At 39.0% G+C, this 17,646-nt stretch overlaps 1 protein-coding gene across 13 annotated transcripts in view; it reads right to left on the reverse strand.

The window, feature by feature from the left end:
* The window catches only part of RALYL (RALY RNA binding protein like), a 392,319-nt gene that overhangs the window by 21,829 nt on the left and 352,844 nt on the right, over nt 1-17,646 (reverse strand). For 10 of the 13 annotated variants that reach the window (XR_010304865.1, XR_010304864.1, XM_064154586.1 and 7 more), the window contains 4 exons: nt 13,718-13,765; nt 10,465-10,628; nt 9,779-9,859; nt 3,403-3,516 (listed from right to left, as the gene is read on the reverse strand). Coding sequence is in view for 11 of the 13 variants with exons in the window: in XM_064154586.1 (XP_064010656.1) it covers nt 3,403-3,516; nt 9,779-9,859; nt 10,465-10,628; nt 13,718-13,765 (407 nt within the window). In the remaining 2 variants the exon portion in view is untranslated. Of the gene's footprint in view, nt 1-3,402; nt 3,517-8,484; nt 9,534-9,778; nt 9,860-10,464; nt 10,629-13,717; nt 13,766-17,646 lie in introns of those variants that run through there. The other 3 variants (XM_064154592.1, XM_064154588.1, XM_064154591.1) reach the window with 2 other exon arrangements.

The raw sequence follows: 17,646 nt of genomic DNA on the forward strand, positions 1-17,646 counted from the left end.
GAAATGTGGATTAAATCAGCCATGCCTGCTATGTCCCATCCCACCACCTTCTGCCTCAAGCCACTTCTGAGATTAACTCAGCTGTGGCAATGACAACTGAAGCAACTTTGGTCAAGGCTTTCAAAAATGGTTCCTGAAATGATGGACTTAATACATTTAAATAGGAAAACTTTCAGGGTATAGCTGCTAAAATTTAGGCTGCTTACTTAACTGTCTGAATGAGAATACAGACTGGATTCTTTACAGGAGTCTGAAAAAATCAGATCAGCATTTAACTCTCTTGGGCTCTTCTGAAAAGTTAAACCTAGGATCCTACCTTTCAGTGACTCTAATATTGCAGGGAGTATATTCTCTTTCATTTTTTTCTAGAACACAACACCAGAACAGCTTCTTATCCCTGGCTTCCTGATGCAGACTTTTACAAGCAAAGGAGATATTCCTGCTTTCCCCCTATATACAGGAAATCCTTTAATCTCTATTTCCCCTACTGAAGCTGTCATGGGTTGATAATAGTAAAAGACAGAACACAGCTATGACTATAAGGAGAGCTTTCACACAGTGGTAGAGCAGTAACCAGCTTATGCACTGAGCTTGTCCAGTTTGTCTAACCTATCACACTCCTACAGATGTATAGCTTTTAAGATTCAGGATTAAATTTTCTTCTTGAGAGTGATGCAAACAAAAAATATCAAAAGGGCAAGATGATAGCTTCTCTTTGTTTTGTGCAAATGAGACATAGATCCACTCTCTGATCCCCATATAAATGAAGCTACTCCTTCTCATGAAGTAAGAAATAACATTGTCAAACCACAGAACAAACTCGTCTCACATCTGACACTATAAATGAAACAGAACAGTTACTAATGTAGCTTTATTTCACAGAAATCTTTTAGTTTAGGGGTCAATCACGTGCAGAAAAAGTCTGCATAACCCTCTTCAACAGCCTAAGAGACAAAAATGGGAATCCAGGTTTACTACTATCTTTTAGGTGCTTTTTCTCCTCACACTCTGCAGTGAGAGGCAAGGAATATGGGGGCATGAGTTCTGCATCTGATGTTTTAAAACATTAACAATTTTAAACCCTTTTTCACCTCTGAGGATATCATTCATTGATTGTCTTCAAAAGGCACTACACTATGATTCAATACAGATCAACATTTTCCTCTTTGAGCTGGTTTCTATCTAAATGAGTTCACTACAGTCCTTCAGCAAAGGCAAAAATTGGATATCAAAGTATAATGGGATGCAAGTTGGTTTGCATAGTAATGGATTTTATAGAAAAGCTTCCTGAAGGAGGGATTCACCATCTCAGACCATTTCTGTACATAAGTGATTCACTGGATTAATTTAGACCTGAAAAAATCCACAACTTATATTATGGGTAAACTCTGAGAGCTGAAGGATTGGTCCTTGTCTGTCAACTTTAGAAAAAAACTTACCTTTTATTATCAAATATTTTCTAAGAGCTGGTTTTTGTAGGTATTTTTATTTTTTAACTTGTTACCCACAAAATACTTTTCTATAGTGCTCTGCCTTAGGAAGATGCTCATTAGAGTTATACTTGAATGCCAGCAGAAAGCTTCTGGGTTATAAGAGACACTCCCATAATGGAACAGGAAATATGTCAGGCATTCAGGAATGCCAGGGATACAGAACTACACAGTACTTTCGCAAGTGTTAGGTTCATGAACCTTAACTGATAATTCCCACAGATATTTTATATAGTCTTGATGGACACTCTTTATGTGCCCTCTTGGGTCCTTTTGGCTTATGTAAGGGATTTGAGTTAAGCAAAGGACACAAATCTGAGTGCCCAGGCACCCATATATCTGTGGAATTTCACACACTTCACATAAAAATCTTTCATCAGAGAACAGAGGAGGAATAATAATAAAAAAAGGAACATTGAGATGAGATGACTTCTATCTTCCTGCTGGCTCTTATCAAAATCAGCTTGTTAGTGCTGCCATAGGTTGAGTTTTAATCTGCTGCTATTCATACCATCCTGCTGCATGCCAGCTTCAAAAAGGAAGTGCTGGCTGGAGCAAGGTATTATAGGACTTGAAGTTCAGATTGCAACATGAGAGGTTTCCTGTTCCAGTTGCTTTTGTGCTCTGGGTTATTGAGTGTGGTCTCTGCCTCAGGAATGGCAGTGGGAAGGGTGGGAGCTGGCTAGTTCTCTGGTCTTCAGCTTTATGCTACTGCTTTTCCGCTTTATGCTGCACTTTTTGTCCTGCAAATAGGCTAAGCATAATTGTGCATTGTATTATTATTATCTGATTTGCTCAGTAAAACTTTCTATCTCAACTCTTTTTATCTGAACTCAGAGTTTTTTATGTGTTACTTTCCCCTCACTTCTGTATTGGGGGGAAACAGGCAGGTTAAGCCATTCACAGCGCTTTAACCTCTTACAGCGCACAGCTCTGGCACAGAGTTATAACATGTGATTTGTATGAAAATAGCCAAGGAAATGCTACAGACAGTGGTAAGAAGCAAGATTGTTTTCTATGTATACTGTGCTGAAAATGCAGCCTTATAAATCTGTTACAAGTGCTTAGCATGGCTTTAAAGTACTACCAGGTGAGGTCATTCAACTAACAAAATGATCACTGCAAGGATAGCAATAAAGATCTTGATTAAATTAAAATGTAGGCTTAGATTTTGACACTCCTAAAGTTTGCCTCAAAACAAAACATTTCTATCTAGAGGAAAGCTCAGCTCGAGGTGCTGCAGCTTTTACAGAGATGCCACAGCTTCACACAATAGCTTAGAAGAGATCCCAGGACTCACCAAGTCTAATGCCTCTTCAAAGCAGAGCCAAACTCAAAGGGGACCTCGCCCCAGTGAGGTTTGAAAATCTCCAAAGCTGGAGCTACTACAGTCTCTATGGACAACCTGTTACACTACTTATTGAATCACTTTTTCTCATATCAAACAAGAATTTCCCTTGCTGCAGCTTGTGACTACTGCCTGTCGCCCAGGCAATAATTCCCGATATAGACCATCTAATAAGTCTTCATCTGGATAGCACAAGCATGTCTGTAGTCAGTGATCTCTGACTTCATTCTGTTCAGTCATTTTTTATTTTTTAAGGGATGTTTTGTTTCCAGAACATCTATTATGAATCTGTGCTTTCTATTTTACCTACATGATACAAAAAACCAAACAAAACCAAACCAAAACAAAAAACCCCAACCCAAACAACTTGAAATGATGTTGTATGCTCTGTGAAGGATATGAACTAATCCTCACAATAGTTCTTCCTGAGAATTAATTTACCTTGCTTTAGGATTCCATTATGTAGCAAAATTTCTGGAAGGTTTCCATTCTCTCTAGTCTGTCTGCTTGACTGATAGCTAAGTTCTAATTTAATTCATTTGACTACAAATTACTTTCACCTACCTGCTTCAGCTTTTTGCTGCTTTTCAATCTTTTCCAGTCTCCCTAGCAATGAGTCAATTTTTGTTTTGATTTGGGTTAATTCCTTCTTGATGGTTTGCAACTCATCTGATTTCACTGTGGAAAGAAAGCAAAGATGCAAAACATGAAACAAACTATATTTGCAGCACCCCATAACAAAACATGTTCTTTTTTATTTCCTTTGTAGTTCAAAGTCTACTTTCTCATTTCTGTCAGTATTTGGAGAGATTTAACTTTTAAAACAAACACTGATGAATCCTAGCATTACACAATTCTAAGTCCTAATGGCAAGAGGTTATGTGAGGTGTATTGCTCTGTAGCAAGCATTTCAAGGCAAGACATCTCAAGAGCTTTATTAATAAATTCAAGTAACTTCTGCTGAAAAACAGCCTATAATGTAAGAATGATGTAGACATGACAGACAGTTCAGCCTTCCAGTGCTATCTCACTGAACTATTTTGCAATAATAGTGACAATAAACAAAAGATCCCTCACAGTAGATGTAGGTATTTTTCAACAAGAGTGAAAAGTAACAAATACTGTATTATAATCCACTCAGCAACTTCATTGCAATAGGTGTTAAGCATTATCGTTTCCAAAGCTTTCAGTTCTGGTAATGTTTGTACTTTTTCCAACTGTAGCTAACACAAGAAATTATTTTTATTATGATCACATCCAAGGACATGGAGACAATGCTTATAAACGAAGAGCTGAAGGAGTAACTGTTTTGGAGATGTTTTAACTTCAGGAGAAAGACACTGCAGCACTTGTGAATGACCTCATTATTATGGCATTATCATAACATGTTTTTATGCTCAGAAGATGGTCCAAAGAAATTCACTCGCCCTCTCTGTGCTAAGGTATCACGTTGAAAAGACCAAGAGGAGAAAATGGGAAATCTATGCTAGCATGGGAAAATAAAGCCATTTATAAATGTCAAGAGTGGGTGACAGATCTGTCACTCTTATAGCTCTTGTAGGAAGAAATGGATCATCACTTTAAGCTGTGAGGGACTGGCAATGGAGAGCACTGAGCAGTATTACATCTATCCTTACTGCTACTGAAGGAGGATGGGCATTGACTTTGATGTGTGTATCCAGAGCAACTTGAGGGCCCTCAGTAAGCCTAGGAAAAGGGATGATCTGCCACAGGGATAGATGCATTCCTTTCCTGTCCAAAGAGTCTCTTGGCTGCATCTTGCCCTGTCAGTCCTGTTCATTTTCTCTTGGGCATGTATCTTATCATGGAATCTCATGGGTATATTTTATTGGACAGTCAAAACATGATGATGAAGTGTGTAGGGAAACCGTCACTTGCCTCAGTGGTAGTGAATAAGTATGTATGTCTTCGGCTCAAAATCAGTGTTACTGCAAACTTGGAGTACACTCACAGAATCACAGAATGCTAGGCGTTGGAAGGGACCTTGAAAGATCATCCAAGTCTACCCCCCATACCAGAGCAGGATCACCTATACCAGATCACACAGGAATGCATCCGGGAGAGTTCTGAGTATCTCCAGAGAGGCAGACTCCACAACTCCCCTGGGCAGCCTGTTCCAGTGGTCAGTCACTCTCAGTGAAAAAAAGAAAATTCTCATGTTTACATGGAACTTCCTATGCCTCAACTTCCATCCACTGCCCCTTGTTATGTCATTGGGCATCACAGAGAAGAGCCTGGCTGCATCCTCCTGACACTCACCCTTTGCATATTTATAGACATGAATGAGGTCATGCCTCAGTTTCCTCCTCTCCAGACTAGAGAGATCCAGCTCCTTCAGTCTGTCCTTGTAAGGAAGATGTTCCACTCCCTTAATAATTTTTGTGTCTCTGTGCTGGAGTCTTTCAATCTTTCACTGAGGCTGAGACCAGGATTTTTTTCTTAGTGCTTGGATCATGTGCACTATAGTTGTAACCAATCAGATAAAAAGTTTTAGGTTGCTATATGTGCTAATGAACTTATTTAATCATGTGCTTGTATTGAAAATTGCATATCTTGCACTATCTGATCTCATATCAAATGAATGGTAGGACTTAGACAACAAGACTTGTACGTGTCTAGCACAAAGGTTACTTCTATGCTTTACAGCATTTGGTCTGTATTTGGAGAGCAGCAAGGCATTAAAATATTCCTGGAGAAATAATGGGTCACTGTCCAATCCCCCACACCTGTATCAAAACGTTAAAATTCTGCCAACTGCATATTCAGAAGGTTGCTGCTTCCCCAAGGGCAAGGACTGCTACCTGCTGAAGCAGCAAGGCAGTACCGATTCCACAGTGAAATGGTGTACATCTTTCCAATGGGGAATGCTGAGTCTCTGCAACAACCTGCTGTGAAGGCAGCTGGCAACACATCCTGAGCTGCCAAATCATTGTGTTAGAGGTGTTCCTTTGGCTGGCAAACAGAAGCTTGCCAATCCTTAAAGGTCAGAAGTACACACCACGAGGACCTAATGGTATTCGTTTCCAGGCCAAAAAGCAAAGCAGAGACTATTTGCACTTCTGAGTCTGGTAAGGAAGCAGGCACACACTAGGTTACTATTTGACTCAAGCCAAACCTTCTGTTTCACAGGGGCTTCCCTGTGGTATGTCACTGAGAAACCAGTTTGGGAAGAAGGCTGCACCAGAGGGAAAACACGCAACAGTGAGGACTCAGTTACAAAGATGCTAATAAAAGACTGGGGAGTTTTACTGCCACCTGTCAAAAATCTCCTATGCCAAAACTGCTTCCTAAAGCTTTGGTCACTGAATCTGCAACTTATGATTCACAGTTAATGAGGTGATTCCATTATACAGTCAATTAATTCAAGTTAACAATAACAAAGAAAAAAAGACTGAATAAAGGGGAAAAAAAAAGAGTATAGAATTTTTAACAAGTTCCAAATTTCCACCTTATTTCCAGCACTGTGATGATGTAATTATTCAAGTAACTGATTCTCTTAATTTACAGGGAATTGTACAAATCTTCAGAATAATTCTTCTAGAGAAATTCCACTCAGTTATATTGTACTGGGGTTTTCTGTAGTAAGCAGCAGTTATTAAAGATAAATTATGAAGGGTTGTGATGAACAACAAGCTGTACATGAGCCAGCAATGCACCTCTGTGACAAAGAAAGCCATCAACATCCTGGACTGCATCATGAGTGTCATGGTATAACCCCATCTGGCAAGAAAGCACCGTCAGCCACTCACTTGCCACTCAGCAGGATGGGTATAAGAGAACTGGAAGGGTAAAAGTGATACAAATTTTGGTCTGAGACAAGAACAGTTTAATAATTCCAATGAAAAGTAACCAGGAGAGAAAAATAAAATCCAGGGAACAAAAGTGATGCAAATGAAAGCAACTGCTAACCACAAATGAACTGAAACCCAGCCAAATCACGAGCAGTACTCCTCCCCACCGCCAACCCAGCCAATCTTCCTCCTAGTTTATTGCTGAGCATGATGCTTTACCATGTGGAATACCCCATCAGTCAGTTGGGGTCAGCTGTACTGGCTGTGTCCCCTCCCAGCTTATTATGCAGCCTTTGCCTACTTGCTGGCAGGGTGGTATGGAAGCAGTAGAGGCACTGACTTTTGTGTTAGCATGCTCAGCAAGAACTAAACCATCCCTGGGTTACCAACGTTGTTTCCAGGACAAATTCCACATGTAACCCCACAGTAGCTACTATGAAGAAAATGAACCCTATCCAAAACCAGCACAGTCCTCTACTTCAGCAATTGTAAGGTCCAGTTCTGGACTCTGCTTCTCAGTAGTGTTGTGGCCAGCAGGCAAAGTCAAACTCTAGCTTTAAGATGGAACTTCAGGGATTAATGTTGCTACTTGTAACAGTAAGGAATTAGATATAGTGAACCTTTCCAGCCCTCTCCCAGGAACACAAGGGCTTTCCAGAATGGATCTTTCATTGAAGCATCTAGCTCCAAAAGAGACAAACTGCAACCAGGTCAAAACAAGAGATTTAAAATTGAGGTCAAACACAATTTTAGAAATGCAAGTGCTGATGTTGAATTACAGCTATATTTGTGAAATAGTTTTGACCATAACTACAAATTGATTCTTCCACTAAACGTAGTTCAGATTCATTTCTATCTAAGTCCTTCATTTTGAATATATTTTATCATGTATTATTTTAGATTTCACTGGAAAATGGGTTAACTGATGAAACTAAATATAAAAAATACAACTCAAAATTAATTTAAATTAATAATTCAGTACATATTTTAACATCTTAAGTGTCTACTCCTTAATGTCAAGTACAGAAGGTATAAAAAAAAAACTGAGTAGTATTTCCCTCCTGGTTTTATTTTACACATCTCAGTGCACATGCCCAAAGATTCAGTTTCTGTATTGCTAGAAAATGGGATTTCCCTCCAGTTTTAAATAGCAGTCTGGATCTGCTGCTTAATACCATTAATACAAAAAAGGACTAGGTGTAGTTACCACACCTGCATTTCATTCTGTTACTTTTGATAACATGGAAAGGTTGATTTATTATTTCCTAGTCCTTGCAGTTAAGAACATTGCCAACCGATCATTGAAAACTCATTGGTTCTTGAAAGAAATCAAATCTCCCTAATTTATTTTGTGTTATGGAAGCAAACTTGGAACACATCTGTCCACTTTTTGTTAAAATGAGATTTTGCTACACTACAGTTGTATCCGTCAGTGAGTGAGGTAGTTTTGGTACTATGCGTTTTTAACATCTTTGCTGTGTGCCACAGCAAACATCTGTCTCTGAACTGATGCTCTTCTGAGTCCTTCTAATCTTGGTAATTTCACTGAGGGGTCTCCAGTGTTCTGCCCTCTATTACTATGTGCAGAGGTTTGTTTTCTAGATCCAGTTTGAGTGTGGGGAGCAACTAAGAGAACAGTAATTCCTACGGCATTTCTACTTCAATCTGAAAAGCCTGCTAGAGGATACAATCTCATGACAGTTCTGATATGTGGAGTGAAATCTTTCAAGCATAGGCAGTATCCCTTTGACAGAGTTAATTCTGAACCTTAGATGGAACTCTCTTACTGTCCCAAATTTAATTTAAAAAAAAACCCCAGCTTCCTTCCCACAAACGATGTTTCTCCTTATTGAAGAGACCCTTTATGATTCTATTTAATGGCTAATAAATTACAGTTAGAATCAACAATGCATTAGCTCAAGGAGTTCAGATTAACAGTGTAGAGTAAGGGCAACAAAATACTAAAGTGCTTCACCCCACAATTCAATATAACCAACTTCTCAAAGAAAATTGCAAATGAAGCCACAAAACACATATTTCACTGCTTTCCAACTTGAAGCCCCTCAGAGAATGACTTGGCTATTTCTCTGATAAACATCTTAAAGTAAGCTGATTACATTCCTGTTCAAGTCCACAAAATCATGTTTCTGCCTTTATGATGGGTTGGTTGGACTTGTCAAAAAGGGAAGTAATTCTGTGAGGAAATCAAGCGTGAAAATCTGTACACTGTGTGTCTGACTCCATTTTAAAACGTGCCACATACAGAAAGAATAGTTTTGCACTTTATTCCAGTACCATGAACGTTCTCTGCACTTCTGTTACAATTGTCACCGTGGAGAACTGAGAGTGGAAAACCAACAGGGCTGAAAACATCAGCCCATGTTTTCAGTGATGCAGCTTTACCTTGAGTGTTAAAGAGATGGATCCAGAGATGATCATGTCACCTGGAGCTCTAAAAGTGCCGTTTTTAGAATTCACATCACACCTGAACACGCTGAAGGATGCTTTCACTGCGGTGTAACACTGTCAGGATCTCTACACTCCTGACTGCGTTTTCCTTTAAAAGATTTACAGGTGCTGCAACATTTGCCATGTTGTGCAGTGTTTTGGAAGTGAGTAATCAGACTAGGGTTGAATTCTGTAATATACCTTAAGCATTATGGAAGTACTGACACCATACTGCAAAACATTTTCTGAAATGCAGAATGAATAATAAAGCAAATGTGATGATTATTCTGAGGAACAGATAACTACATGTTAATGTAATATGCACTGTCTGATCACTACAATGACAGTACAGATTGCCAAGTGAGAGACTTCAACACCTATTGGGATATGCTAAGGTCCTCAGCTATCCAGGAGAATTTTGGAGTTATTCTTGTCCTGGATAACAAAAAAAACACCATATTAAAATATGTTACCTGAAATTAATTTGTGTTCTTAAAGCAAATTGATTCCAAAAATAGACTGTTTTTACTAGACTCCTTCTCCAGTAAGATGTACTGTTGGTAGAGTCACTTATTTCATGGATGTGTGTAAGGCAGCACGATGCCTTGTTGGCCAGTCCGCTACAGCAAGTTGTCTTACTGAATGAAGCCCCTTCGTTCTTTCTACTATCTGATCCCTACCTGATCTTTCTCTTCCTCTTCCAGTGACGCTTCCAAGGACTGTATCACTCCACATAAGGGGCAGGGGAAGGCAGGTGGGTGCTGAAAGATGCACGAAGAGGAAGATGAAGTTCCCAGGACATATAGGGCGGGGAGTTTTGTGAGCATGGAGAAGGGAATGCCAATTATTCATCAGCTCTTCTAAGGTCAACTCACTAAAGGAATTAATAACCCCAAGTTGGACTCCCTTTAGAACAGGCAAAGACACTTTTCCTCTTTACCACCAAAGTAATCTGGGAAAAAAAGCACACATAACCCAACCTCCCCTGGGCCTCCCAGCCCACCCTCCACTAGCTCACATATAACCTTCAACTCTCAACAGAAATCAGTCTATAACAAGATTATTAGCTCTGCTTTTCTTATCAGCTGTTCACAAGACCTCATAGTGCATAAGCAGTCAGGATGGCAGGTTTTAAACAGGCTTCCTCTGAGGTTAAGGGAATAGGTCAAATGTTGTTGAAGGTATTTCCTTCAAAAGTTATTTACATCAGTGTGCTCTTTGACTTCCAAGGCAGCTTTGGTAATCAAACCAGTTTTTCAAGCTAAAGGCTGAGGGTAGGAAATGAGTCCAAAAGTGGAAGTTGTCTACTTTCAGAAATTAATAGTATCATTGTTTTGATAATATCCAACTGATATGAGCAACTCACATTTGGATCCTGAGGAAGATGCCCCACTTGAGGTGGATCGTGATGCTCCTTTCATGGAGAAAACCCCTTTGCCTCTGCGAGTTGTTGTCACAGTCACACGAGGACGCTTTAGTGGAATCACTGCACGGGGTGGTGGGGGGACACGGCCGTGGTAATCAAACAACCTAGAAAAGATTAAGTCAGCTGGTCTCTGTAAAGACTTGTGTGATTTCATGTTATGGAAGCCCCCTCAACTAAATTTTCATGTTGTCTTTGACAAAATTACCTTTTGAAACTGTGATCACTTTATATCACAGCCAAATTAGATTTCAAGGATCTCTGCACATTAAGTGCCATACTCAGGTTTCAGTCACAGACCAATGCATAGCTCAGAATTTTGCCGTAATTTAAATGATGGATGCATCATGGAACTGTTATTTGCAGTATGGAAAATCCACAACCTGCTTTCCACAGGCCCACATCATTTCAATGCAAACAACTAATAGCAGTACATTTTGTCGTGGTGGTGTTTCAGCTCATTCAGTACATACAAGGCTTAAATTCTATTTTTTTATCTGCTATCTTTGAAAACAGAAAAAGAAATGATTTTCCCTGCAGCCAATCATCATCATAAGGAGATATCCTGCAGTTTGTAAAGTAGGAAAAGGGTCTTTATTGTGAGGGACTTGTATGTCCTCCTGAATGCATAGCAAAGAGGTCCCAGCATATTGAAGGAGAAATTAATCTATAATCACTAAAATACCCAAGTATGGCTAATAAGAAAAAAAAAAAAAAGAGACATAAAAGTCTTATTCAAAGCAAAATCGGTGTAAGAAGGTGTTCAGAGAATGACCACTACAGTCAGTTAAAATTACTCTACATCCTAAATTAATGGCCCAAAGAGAATGCCTCAGTTCTAAAAAACCAAAAAACCAGTTAGCAACAGCAGCCAACTATCTTATGCAGGAAGAAGATAAAGGTTGTAGAAAAGATAAACAAAGCTATAGGTATGTTTAGAACATAAAAGCTATGGGCTCTGAACACAACAAATTGGGAGGAGAAAGTTCCGAAAATGAAGATTTCAACTTGAGAGACTGAAGCAGAAAGACAAGCAACATTCTCACAAAACATTCTCAAGTTTCTTGCAAATTATACTTGCAAGTAGTAATTATGGAAATTTATAACTGCATGTTTAATTGTCACAATTCTGACTGCTGGGACCCAGCTGGGCAGACAGATACACAGTGGAAAACACACTCTCTTTAAGAAACAGTAATTTGCTTACCACAGTGACTAACAGCATGCTGAACAGGAAGCAAAATCAAACTTAAGTCTTCTAACCTCTTTTCTGGCAAGTAAACACCTAATGCTTAAATCTCAGGATCCTCTCTGCCATCTGCACTTTAATCCTACAGACAAAAAAAACATCTCTCTCCTTTTCTGTAGTTGCCTACAAAATGTGTCACAGAGATCCTGCCACCCCCACGGCCTTGAAGGTTCTTACTGACTAGGCAGTTTCTAGCCATTTTGAGCACAATAAAACATCTGTGTATTAAAATAAAGACTCAAACGTTTGGTGGACTTTTAGCAGAAATAATATTGTTTGTTGTCACTCATCATTTATCGTATTGGATAATCTGCAGGTTGTCCACATTCTCCTGTTTCACAATAATGGGAAAAAATTGTTTCAGAACTACAAGCTATCATGAAAAAAAGTCATTATGCAATTATTGCTCCAAAGGTGATTTTTTCCCCCTAGCTTCTAATAGCTAATCTTTAGATAATGTAATGAACTGCAAAATTCTGATTACGTCTTTTTTTACACTATATAAGAAGGACTATTCTCTAATATTAGCATTCTTTCTTTGTTTTTTGAAATTATGCAAAGCTTTTGGACTTGGAGGCTTGTTGCATCTAGTTCTACACATTTCAATGATATGCTTTGTTTTAAAAAAGCCTTTGTTTCTTCCCCCCTCCCCTCCCTCTTTCTCCATTTTGAAGTATGCTGCCTGTTTCCCTTGTTCTCATAATACAAGAAACGATAAATAGAAATGATCAGTTCTAAAATAAATATTTTGTCCCAGCAGTTGCTAACATGCACATGACACTGCCTTTTCTTCCATCCACTCTTCTAAACTGGGTAGTCCTGATCTTGTCAGTCTATCTTCACAGAGATTTTTTTTTTCTTACACTGCTGAACACTCCTGCCATCCTTTTCTAGTGCCAGCACTGCTTTAGTCAAGACAAAGTAGGTGTGTTACTGGAAAATAATATTAGAAAACATGGTTTGAGATAAACCACAGAAGTTCAGAAATATCAAAAGGTCAGAAATTCAAAGATTCGAGACAATATCTCTTAATTTATCTTTCCTACAGGCATGTTAGTAATACCTTGAACTCCCCATGGGATTTTCTTTCCTTGCCTACCATAAAGAGTTTTTCAACTTCCACTTCCATTAACTTGGATCTAACAGAGTCCCAAGGTTTTTGTTGTCTCTGTATCAGCATGTTCACCATTGTGAGGCCAACTTCATAGATGGCTTTTCTACAATAAGAGTGCAGCCCCCTTGGACTCACTTGGTCTATGCTAAATCAAGCTGATGTCATGCAGAGACAGCACTGCTGAATTACAGTTGGTTATCCATGGTCATCCACATCACCCTGTGTTATGGTGATTCCACTACATCTGACTGAACAAATTCTCACAGTGCTGAGCTGAGAGAATATACTGAAGGCACAAGTCTCCAGTTGCTTAGGTACCCATGCTCCCTTTTCTCCTATAGAAACACACCCAGTGTTTAATTTGTGGGTTTGCTTCCCTCAAGCTCGTTCTAGACTTCTAAATGTTCTTGAAAGGCACATTTTTTTCAAGCAACCTACATCTTTTCATACACATGAATGAAAAGACAAAGATATAAGTATCATATTGAAGAATTTCACAGCTGCTCTATGTTCTAGTGAAAGCAAGTCTAGAAAAACTCTGTAGGAAGAAAAACTGAGCAATTAAACAACCATTAAACTATTCAGCACAGAAAATGCCACAAATGCTCTTAGAGAAAGATAAGACTAAAAGAGATACTTAATCAGCATATATTTGAGGATGATAATCTTCTCTGTTTGTACTATATTCAAATAATCTTCTCCTGATGCACAATAGAAATAATGAAATGAATAGCAGTTAAAATCAGAAGAGACCTGTCTAACCAAACAAAGCTTTTACATTATCAACAAACAGGAGAAATGGTGTTGGATGTACAAAATATAACCACACATACCGATTGTAGAAATCATCTCTGTAGTAATCATAATCAAAGACATAACCACTGTAGAAAAACACAGAAAAACATGAATGAACTGGTTTGTGGAAAATTATATATTGATCATAAAGATTTTATGGTAATATTGTTTTACTCTCACATTCAAAGTCTTTCCACAACTTTATAGTGTTGTACATCGCGCTGTTGAATGCTGTTGAGAGCTACCACTGTAGACTACTTGGAAATGTGAAGTCTGGGACACGCAGATCAGTGTAAGCAGTTGACAGCACATACAGAAAGGATTTAACACAGTGTGACAGCTCTGTAGTTAAAGGATCATTATAGTGTAATTCTCTGAGTGATCAAATGAGGTGGACACACTAATACTGGAGCCCTCTTCTTTGCTGGACTAACAGCAAACTCAGTGGACTAGAAAGACTTAAATATAGGAAAGTCTGGTAAATGAGTGAGTAGGTGAGTAGAGATAAAAAAAAAATGATTTGATTTATGAGAAACAGGAAAAGACTTGGCTCTTTGGTCCTTGAGTTTGCAAGTCTTTCATTACAGAGAGAGAGAAAAAAAAAGGTTAGGAAAATGAATGATGCAAGGAATAGTGTTGCAGAGATTCCTTTCCTCTCAGGCTAAGAACAAAATATACATGCCTGTGTGGGAAAAGACAGGAACCACTAAAGGAAGCAAATACAGGTAAGGAAATCACAAAAGTTCAGGGGAAAAAAATTTTTGACCTATCAATTGGAAAGCCAATCCTAGATTGATCTTCCTAGGTTTGCATTCCATTACCAACAAATGACAATGAAGTCTCACACATCTGAAAAAGCAGAATGAAAGAGCTAATAAGTTGTCTGCATAGAAAAGTCACAAGAGATTAGCATGCAGTCTGATGAAGAACTAGTAACTAGTTTTTCACCTGCCTGAGAAGGGAAATTGAGTGATAAAGGTGAAAGGCATGATGAAAGTGCTCCAAAAGAACAAGAAACTTTAAATAAGAAAGTAGAAAGCAGAAAGGACAAAAATAAAGGGAGATGAAAGATGGTAGCTATATATTAATGAAGTTTATCTTCACAGAGAATGGACTTGTGGATAATTTTTACCCCTGGGATTTTTTTATCTTCAAGTCTTTTTTAAGTGCATCATTTCAAGATGGATTGAGAATTCTTTGGGTTGGTAATGTCTCTTTCCCCTTTGTCTTCCCTTCGGCATATTTCAGAGTTTGACCACTAAAATGGGGGGAAAAAAGAGTTGGCAGGCTTAAATTACTTCAGTAATCATTTCATGCCAGTGTTTTCAGTTTGAAGGCTTGTAATTTCCCCTGTCTGCAACTGCCAGAAAAAAATCATGAAAAGAGCAGGAGATCAGGGGACAATTTCTGCCCTTGCTGCGTCTGCCTCAGATGCAAGTGGCTCAAGTGCAAGTGATAGGTTAAGTTATACTGACTATGTAGATAATACTGGACCAGCAAGACCATGAGGCTCACTAGGTGAGAAAGCCAACTGTATTTGAGAAAAGAAAGCCCTATATGGATCTTCTGTGAAATAGCCCTGAAAGAGTAGAACCCAGCCGCAGGTGAATTGTGTGCGACAACGGAAGCCAAATCATGTTAAGTAATAACAGCTACACCTTGCACAGGCATCATGTTGCTGTACCTTTACACAATGTCTGCAAAGTTTTCCCTAAACTAACAGCTTTTATGTTTTGCCTTTCACTCTATAGCCAGTCTACATGGAACCAAGAGGTACCAGCTAGCAAAGCTATTATTTTACTTACAGCTTTTCACAGTGTGCTAGCGGTTTTATTTAGCTGCATGATTAATAGCTGCAGTAAGCCCATACTTAATATTCAATTGATGTTTTTAAGTAGAAGATAACAGGCAATTTGAAGAACAAAGATTAAATTTAAAAGACCTGTCACATGAGACCTTTCACCTGGAGTGGCATTCATTCAATTTGCATAAAGAGCAGATAAATTCAGTTTTTCAAGGTTGAAGACCATAAAGCTGATAGAGAATAATTCACTTTGTACCAGATAGAGTAGAGCTGAAGGGCAGCTTTATTTTCCCATGGCAACTCAGCTCTGGCTTATAGGACTCAATAAGGACTCCTGACCCTTTTCTGAGCTTTCAGAGTGTGAAACTTAACTTTCATATATAAATGCCATGAAAGAGATGGCTCAAAGCCATCTGCAAGACTAGTGCCATTAATGGTGAAGGAAAGAAAGAAATCTCAGACTGAGAGCTAAGTGTGCTAGTGAAAAAGTAAGTAGGCTCGACAAAGTCAAGTGGTTGAGAAGGGCTCACAGATTCCTCAGATAAGGGTAGTATCAGGCAGTGTAGATGCTGAGTAAGGAAAACGCGGGAAAGGGTTTGCAGTGTGGCAACAGATAGTTTGTGTCCCACTCTACCTTCTGCTCTCTGTCACTGTATCAGTGAGGAGACCTTGTAACAGTCTTCATACAGAATGTGTTTTATCTTGTCAAAAAATGTGACTTAGAATTCAAAAAGAAAAAATAATTTACTGTCACACCTTGGATAACACTTCTCTTTTGAGAAGTGGTTTTGCACATCAGTCAGCCCCGATGAATTTAATTCTTTTGCTTTGTTCATGTAATACCTGTCTTGAAACTGAACTCAGTTCTTTATGTTCTTTCAGTTTTGTGAATGACAGTTTGAACCCACATGGTCTAATGCTTATCTGTGGGACCAGAGTAACAAAAAGTAGAAGCACATTTTGGAGTCTGGTTATCACTTGACAGTGCAATCTATGAATGTTTATAAATTTGTATTGGTTGCTTATAGTATCTTTAAAAAATATTTCATTGCTTCAGAAACCTCTGATACCATTATATGGTCCTTAATTTTCACAGGGAGAAGCCTCAGTGCTTTTCATACAGCGTACTAGAACTGAAGCTATCCAAACAGTTCTCACAGATGTCACCTCCAACCTTGAAGTTAGGTCATGGAATGATCTGGGTTGGAAAAGACCTCCAAAGGTCATCCAGTCCAACCCCTTTGCAGTAAGCAAGGGCATCCTTGACTAGATTAGGCTGCTTAAAGCCCTGCCATGCCTGACCTTGAATATCTCCAGGTATGGGGCCTCAAACACCTCTCTGGGCTACTTGTTCCAGTGTTCCACTACCCTCATGGTAAAGAACTTGCTCCTAACATCTCACCTAAATCTACTCTTCTCTAAACTATTGAGCCTCATCCTATCACTACAGGTCTTTGTAAACAGTCTCTCTCCCATGCTTCTTATAGGTCTCCTTCAGGTACTGGAAGGTTGCTGTGTTGCGTTTGCCCATGGCTTAGTCCTGTAACATCCATAGCTACTGAGATAAGAAATAATTGCAGGTATTCTCTAAGTTACATGTCAGTCAGCCTCTGAAAAGGGCATACATATGGCTTCATTGCAGCAAAGGTTACCTAGGTTGTCCCTCCCATCCATGTTTGCCAAAAGGTTACTGGTCCCATGGCTGGACATAAGATGCAAACATATTGTGGCTTTTGACAGTGCAGCCTGCTAGTGCAGCTGACAAGTTAACAGATGTTGATTTCCTTACATTTCTATTCTGAATCTGGTGCAAAATGGAAGCATCAGAATTTAAGGATGTCCCTCTTAGCTAAATTCCATGTCCCATGACATGGGTGCAGTGGACTCCAGCAGAAGCTGGAAAGGACTCTCTGCTTTCCATACAAACTATTTGGGATGTATCCACACAGGCAAAAGGCCTTTCTGTGTGGAAGTACCAATCAGAAGGAGAGGGAAATTGCCAGCTCTGCACATACAGAAACCAATGGCAAAGATGTAAGCAAGGTAGGAATAGAACCCAGATGTACTAGAGGTGAATGGGATGATATTAATTCTCAAAAGAGCAAGGGGCTAATTTCTTTTTTCTCTTTCCCATTACTTAGTTTCTTTGAATAAAGCCAATGG

Source organism: Pogoniulus pusillus, chromosome 14 (assembly GCF_015220805.1).
Source record: "Pogoniulus pusillus isolate bPogPus1 chromosome 14, bPogPus1.pri, whole genome shotgun sequence".
Classification (NCBI taxonomy): Eukaryota; Metazoa; Chordata; class Aves; order Piciformes; family Lybiidae; genus Pogoniulus; species Pogoniulus pusillus.